The sequence below is a fragment of the Agelaius tricolor genome, unplaced genomic scaffold (genome assembly GCF_023055355.1).
Source record: "Agelaius tricolor isolate 1412-34295 unplaced genomic scaffold, bAgeTri1.0.p SCAF_12, whole genome shotgun sequence".
NCBI lineage: Eukaryota > Metazoa > Chordata > Aves > Passeriformes > Icteridae > Agelaius > Agelaius tricolor.
The window spans coordinates 6,161,224-6,168,232 of record NW_027269272.1 but is presented as its reverse complement, the minus strand read 5'-3'; the positions used below and the strand labels follow the sequence as shown (position 1 = coordinate 6,168,232).

General features: G+C 50.5%; 1 protein-coding gene across 1 annotated transcript; it reads left to right on the top strand.

The window, feature by feature from the left end:
* The first annotated feature begins 786 nt into the window (after positions 1 to 786).
* A4GNT (alpha-1,4-N-acetylglucosaminyltransferase) lies at positions 787 to 3,936 on the top strand. The gene is made up of 3 exons (XM_071437080.1): positions 787 to 903; positions 1,576 to 2,025; positions 3,325 to 3,936. The coding sequence occupies exons 1-3, from the start codon at positions 787 to 789 to the stop codon at positions 3,934 to 3,936; spliced, it is 1,179 nt and encodes a 392-aa protein (XP_071293181.1).
* Positions 3,937 to 7,009: the final 3,073 nt, after the last annotated feature.

Genomic DNA, 7,009 nt, shown 5'->3' with positions numbered 1-7,009 from the left:
GTGATGAGAAACCCTGTGCATCTGGAATGGAAAACAACAAAATCTGTTATTCAGCATGGGGAGCAGCACTGATGGGAACAGTCACTGCTTTAATATTTAATTTGATGAGATCCAGCTCTGAGAAATGGATCAGGAGCTGCCACAGCTCCAAGCACAAGCTCAGCACTGGCAGGGAATTTCCATGGGGTTTGCTCCGCTCCAGACTTATCTGTATGCTGGAAGGGTGACATGGAATGAGGCTCATTAATTATCCCAGCACACAGAGCTGTGTTTCCTGCCATTCCCTTCAATCAATCAAGCTCTGGACACTTTCAGGGCCTCTTGGACACTGGGTTGTCATTCCAGGTATGTTCCCTCCACTGGACCCTGGCTCCTGCAGGGCCACTCAGGTGCAACCAGGTGTCATTTCAGGAGGGAATTTCCTTGTGTCACCAGACAGTGCAGGGCAGATCCCCTTCCATCCTGCCTCTTACCAGCAGGAACTCCCTGTGGCTGTATGGCCTTGTGTGCTGCTGGGACTGGGAGGGGGAGCTGTGCCAGGCACAAGGTGGGTCTCACCAAACATGGCCCTTCTTTGTCCTTTTGGGTCTCACCAAACATGGCCCTTCTTTGTCCTTTTGGGTCTCGCCAAACATGGCCCTTCTTTGTCCTTTTGGGTCTCACCAAACATGGCCCTTCTTTGTCCTTTTAGGTGGCTCTCACACCTTTCCTGGGACTGAGGCTGAGCCAGCAGCAGAGCTGGTTTTCCCTTGTGCAGCATTCTGGTACCTCCAGAAATCCCTTTGCATGCTCCAGAAGGTTTGGGTGTCCTCACCAGGGAGCTGGGCTTTGCAGGAGCCCAACAGTCACCGCCAGGGCAAGAAAAGGTGCTGGAAATGTAGATTTGTCAGGACTATAATCCAGGTAGGTCATAATTCCTTCCTTGTAAGAAACCATCTGCTTTCTACCCTCATCTGCTTCTCTCTGGTCCATCACAAGACTCCATCCCTGCAGGACACAAATCCCTCTCACCCCTCATGGCTGAAGTGTCAGCAGAAGGGATGGATTGGGAAAAGGCCTTTGGCATGCTGATGTTTTAGCTTTGGGTGACAGACCTCAAACTGAAATCACAGCCTTCCCCCTGTGACACTCACAACCTCCTCGGGCACATTTGGCTCCACAGATTCCCTGGTACAAGCACATGTTGGAATGGCACTGCAGTGCTTGGGAACAGTTTCCCATGCCAGTCTGCCTCAGGGATGGTCTTGGGGCTCCTTGCCTTGCCATGGTGACCCTTCCCACTGCTCTGCCTGCATCCTTCCCTCTCTGCCAAGCCCATGCCTGCACCATGGGACACAGCTGCCCATCCCTTCTCCAAGACCTCTCCTTGTTCCCCCTGCCAGGCTGGGGCCAAGGAGGTGGGACCCCAGATCTTCATCCTGAGGGGAAGAGCCCTCTGTACCCACAGAGGGATTGTTACCAGGCCTGTCACCAAACTGCCTTCACCCTTCACTCTCCAAAGCCTCATCCCTCCATTTCCCAGTCCTGCTGAGCAATAACTGGCTCCTCCTTTTGCTGTCCCTTGTCTCTCCTTAGCACCCATGTCGGAGGCATGCCCCCAAACGCTCCAGGAAAGAAAGAATGTTGAGGAAAATTCAGATATGCCTCTGTTTCTGCTTTGTCTCGGGCATTTTGTACGAGATCTCCCTCTTGTCCAGCTGTGTCTTCTCCTACCTGCCCATGGCCCAGCAGTACCTGACGCCTGAGCAGGTGCTGAACCTTGGCAAAAGCATCATTTTCCTGGAGACGACGGAGCGTCTGGAGCCACCCCCGCTGGTGTCGTGCTCCGTGGAATCCGCTGCCCGCATCTACCAGGACAGGCCCATCATCCTCTTCATGAGGGGGCTCAACAACGAGACAGCCCTGGACATGAACACCAGCTATGCAGCCTTCTCCCTCTTGTCTTCCATGAAGAATGTCTTCCTTTTCCCTCTCCAGATGGAAACCGTCTTCCAGGAGACCCCTCTGCTCCAGTGGTACAACCAGGTGAGCATTAAAACAAGTGGAAAACAGGAAAAAAGTTATAACTAGGGGTGGGAAAAAACTTTAAAGGAATGAGGAATGCAGGACTGTGTGAAATTAGTGACTTTCATTGTTTTGGTTGGGAACAGATTCATTTTGGCCGCGTTCTGCTGTACATTCATCTCTCTGTTTATGGCATACGTGATTGGCCTTATCTGGAGAATCGGATTTTTTTGGCAAAGGGAACATTGGTAAAAATAGATTGCAGACGTGTTTTGAGAAAACAGCCTTAATAATCTTCCCCAACAGAAGCTGGTTGAACAAAATGTGCTGCCTGAGCACTTGATAGAGCTGCCTCACTCTGACAGAGCCTGCAGGAGATAAGAGATAGGGGAGAGATTTCAGGTTCTGTAGCAGCAACATGCAAAGCCAAGGTGGGATCTGGTGAGCTCCACCCTGGAAAAAGCTCCTCGGGCAAACTTCCCACACGTAGCTTTGGTCAAACTGCTTGGGCAGGGCAGGCAGATTTCCTCTGAAGTCTTTCTTATCCTGAGAAAAAATTACTCCAAATGCCAACAAATGCCAATGAAAAGCCTCCAGCCTGGTTCAAAGAGCTGGGAGGGATCTGGGAGTGTGTTAAGTGGGTTGTGTCCCTGTGAAATAACGAGGAATGACTCACGGTGGCATTGGGTTAACACTGTAGGTGCCATCAAACCACCTGGGAAACGTTCCTGCATTGCTAATGCTAACAAAGCACTGTTCTGCTGTCACAGACATCTTTTATGAAAAATCCTTTCCTTAGGATTTTTCCTCTTGAGAAGCTGAGAGGCCTTAGGGACAAAATGTAACCAATGGTTATCTGCTGCTGTGGAATGCAACAGGTGCATCTGGGATTGGTCTCATGTGGTTGTTTCTAATTAATGGCCAATCACAGTCCAGCTGGCTCGGACTCTGTCCAAGCCACAAGCCTTTGTTATTCATTCTTTCTTTTTCTATTCTTAGCTAGCCTTCTGAAATCTTTTCTTCTATTCTTTTAGTATAGTTTTAATGTAATATATAACATAAAATAATAAATCAAGCCTTCTGAAACATGGAGTCAGATCCTCGTCTCTTCCCTCATCCTAAGACCCCTGTGAACACGGTCACACTCTGCTCCTTATCTTATCACAGTAAATCCAGTGGCTGGAGGTACCCAGAGCTGTCAGTGACATTTGCAGCCATGAGGGTTTGCAGTGAGGGTTTAAGGTGCCATTTGCAGCCCCGTGGATGGCTTGGATCCATTCCCTGCCTGTGGCATCACATCTCACCTTTCCCCCTCCTCAGGTGGTCCCGGAGCAGGAGAAGAACTGGGTGCATGTCAGCTCTGATGCCAGCAGACTGGCGCTCATCTGGAAGTACGGGGGCATCTACATGGACACGGATGTCATCTCCATCCGGCCCATTCCCCAGCAGAGCTTCCTGGCCGCGCAGAAGTCGCGCTTCTCCAGCAACGGCATCTTCGGCTTCCCCGCCCGCCACAAGTTCATCTGGGACTGCATGGAGAACTTCGTCCTCAAGTACAACGGCAACATCTGGGGCAACCAGGGCCCCTTCTTGATGACCAGGATGCTCAAAACGCTCTGCAACCTGACGGATTTCCAGGGCACCGAGGACCACAGCTGCCAGAACATCTCCTTCCTCAACCCGCAGCGTTTCTACCCCATCCCGTACCCAGCCTGGAGCCGGTACTACCAGGTGTGGGATAAAAGCCCCAATTTCAACCACTCCTATGCTCTGCACCTCTGGAACTTCATGAACCGCAACCGCAAGGTCGTGGTGGCGGGCAGCAACACCCTGGCTGAGAACCTCTACAAAACCTACTGCCCCAGCACCTACGAGGACCTGATCCAGAATGCCAAGCACAGGGATCTCCCAGACCCTGAGGAGGTTGAGTGACATGGAGCAAGGAGGGGTGATCCTTCCAGCCAAACACAATCCCCACTCAGTCGGTATCCGGCTTCGTAGGAGAAAGAAAGAACTTTCCATGACCACCATTCCTATTCCCTTGGGATGCTGAGGATGGTGGTGGGTATCCATCAGATGTAGCCTCCAAGGACTCCTTTGCCTCAGTTCTGTTTCCTGATAGGTGCTCATGCACCAAACCTTCCCGAATCTGACAGACTTTGAGCCTGTTCACAAGCTTCTCCAAGGGAAAAGTTACTAAAGAGAGGGATGGCCTCCCAGGAGAAATGTTATCTCTGCTCCTCTTGGAACTAGCGGCAGCTTCCCACGTCAGAAAAGTTGGAAGCACAAGAGACGTTGGACTGGAGCCTCTGGGACAAAAGAGGAGAAACCCAAACCAGCATCTTTTCCTGGTGTTTTCCTCGCATGGACTTTACACCCTACGTTTTTGAGAGGGACTTTCAGAGTGAAAACAAAAGAGTTCATAAACCACCACACCTCTGAGTTCACTTCTCCCTGAAAAATGAGTCACATTTTCCAAAGGTTTGTGCTCCCACACTTTTACTTTGTGTTTTGCCAGGAAGTGGCTGCTCTGCCCCACCCTCCCAGGTGAATCCTGGCTGTAGAAAGTGTGCCTGGAAAGGGGATGCTGAGACACCAAGGAAGGATAGGGATGGTCCTCCAGGTTCCCAAATGCCTCTTAAATAAATGGATTCCAATGGACATGAGGTGGTCACCCATGTCCAGCTGTGCAAAAATCCCATTAATCCCAACAGGGCTCCCAGTGAGCAATCCCCTTCCAGATACTCTCCTTCCCAGGAGAATGCCAATCCACCCAATTCCCTAAAGAGAAGCCCAGCTTGCAGATCTCTGCTGAGTCTCTCTGAACAGCTGGTTTTAACTCAGGAGCAGAAAGGTGGGGATCAGTCCCCGTCATCCAATGTTTGCCGTGTGCACAATGCTATCTCCTGCAAACACAGCAGCCGCTGAGCCGGCTGCAGCTCAGAGTTTGGGGTTCAGCAGGACAAGAGTGCCCTCTGCACACAGGGTTTGTGTGCTCCTGTGTTTGGGCAAGGGGCTGCTCCTTGCCCTGTTTTCTCCCAAAGTCACTCTAGTGTAAGGCCAGGTGGTGCCAAGCTGAGTCCTGGTGATTGTTGGAGCAGAAGCTTGACATGAAGGAATGTTTTCCCGTGTCCTCACCCCTCCTGTGCCCTCCAGGACATGCCTGTGGATAGAGATGGACCCACATCCAGGCAATTCTGGGAGCATCTGCTTTGTGGATGTCTGCTCTCAATTCAGGACACCTTCCACTATCCCAGGTCACTCCAAGCCCCATCCAACCTGGCCTTGGGAACTTCCAAGGGATCCAGGGCAGCCACAGGGATCTGGGCACCCTGTGCCAGGGCCTCACCACCCTCACAGGGAACAATTTCTTCCCAATATCCCATCTGAATCTACTCTCTGAGCATGGATGAGACTGTGCCCATGGCCACAAGAAACCCACAAGGTTGGGCAGGGCTTGGAGCACCCTGGGACAGTGGAAGATGTCCCTGCCCATGGCAGGGGGTGGAATGGGATGGGCTTTAAGGTTCTCTTCAGCCCAAACCAGTCTGGGATTCCATGATTAAATTATCGAGGGAAATAACACCAGAAATGACCCAAGTTGTGTCCTATCATGGCCAGTGAGAAAACCCAAAATTGTCAGCAGCAGACTCTGTACCTGGTGGCACATCTTCTGCCCTTGGGAAGACATCCCAGTGATGAATAAAAATCCAGAGAGCTTTCCTGGCTGGTGAGGGGAAGAGGTGGCTGCAAACCCATTTTGTCACATTCTCACCTTCTCATTCCATTTTTGCCTCAGCTCCCATCCTGGGCAGCAGCCCTAGGCCACAAACATCCCAGGAAAAGAAGACAAGGGAAATAATAATCATAATGGGGGGGAAAAAAGAGTCCTTGGCTCATTAAGAGCATTTAAGCAGATGTTTAACTCTAAGCAGCCTTAAAATATTTGCTGAGTTTAGACTAAGCCTAATTTCAAGCCCCATTTCAAGCCCATCCTGTGATGTTTTACTCTATTTGGCACTCATTAAACACAAAGTATCACATGAATATTGTCAGCAGGAGTCACCCACTGGGGTGTCATCCATCAGAGCAAGGCTTTAAATTCCAGTTGAGAGCATCTTTTCCTTGTCGTCAGATCTGAGTGACACGTGGGTGTGACAGGATGGCACCTGATGGCCAGGGGAGTGTGTGTGGGAAGGAAAGGCTCTGAGCTGGCCCCTCTCAGGTATGGCCAGCTGAAGGGACACAGCTCTCGGGGAATCTCGGTGCTCAATCTGCTCTTCACTGCTCTGGTTTTGAATGCATTTAATAATAATATTCTGCAGAGAGAGGAAAAATTGCCAAAAAATTACCAAAAATTATCTGTGATGCCCAGTCTGTTTCTGTACAGATCCAACTGCTCTCAGCAAACAAAGCTGAAGGTAATGATGGCATTTTGAAGTGAATAAATTTGAAGATAGATACATTTTTCATAACTTCCATCCCTTCAGAGCACTGTCTCTTCTCTGTGTCCCTCTCTAACAGCCATGGAGTCCCTGCAGGGATCTGGCTGTGCTTCCCTTCACGTGAGCCATGGACTGGACACTTCCAGTCCTTCCACTGCCAGCACAGCTCACAAACCAAAATTGTCCCTTGGCATCGCAGCCAGATCCCAGAGGAATGAGATTTCCATGAGATTTCCAGCAAGTTTCACAGCTTGCCTCCTTCAAGCTATGCCAATGGTTATCTGCATACAAACAGGGATCTCGGGCCTGCTGTGGATCCTTCACTGCAGTCCAGGGGAAGGAAAAGGGGATTTCTGCTCCCTAATGCAGGCAGAAAATAAAACCAGTCCTAAACCAGGGCTGGCTGTTGGCAAATACCCAAGGTGGGGCATTGTGACCCCTTTGACATCCTCCAGCCAGTGGCCTTGAGGTCAGATGTGGTATTTTCTGAGACCCCCGTTGAAAGGAGGAATGATGAATCTAACTCCATGTTCTTAGAAGGCTAATTTCTTATTTTATGA

Coding starts and splice junctions, on each gene's coding strand:
- A4GNT (XM_071437080.1), top strand. CDS start 787: ATGCTCCAGAAGGTTTGGGTGTCCTCACCAGGGAGCTGGGCTTTGCAG. Junction 904..1,575: donor TTGTCAGGACTATAATCCAG/GTAGGTCATAAT, acceptor GTCTCTCCTTAG/CACCCATGTCGGAGGCATGC. Junction 2,026..3,324: donor TGCTCCAGTGGTACAACCAG/GTGAGCATTAAA, acceptor CCCCCTCCTCAG/GTGGTCCCGGAGCAGGAGAA.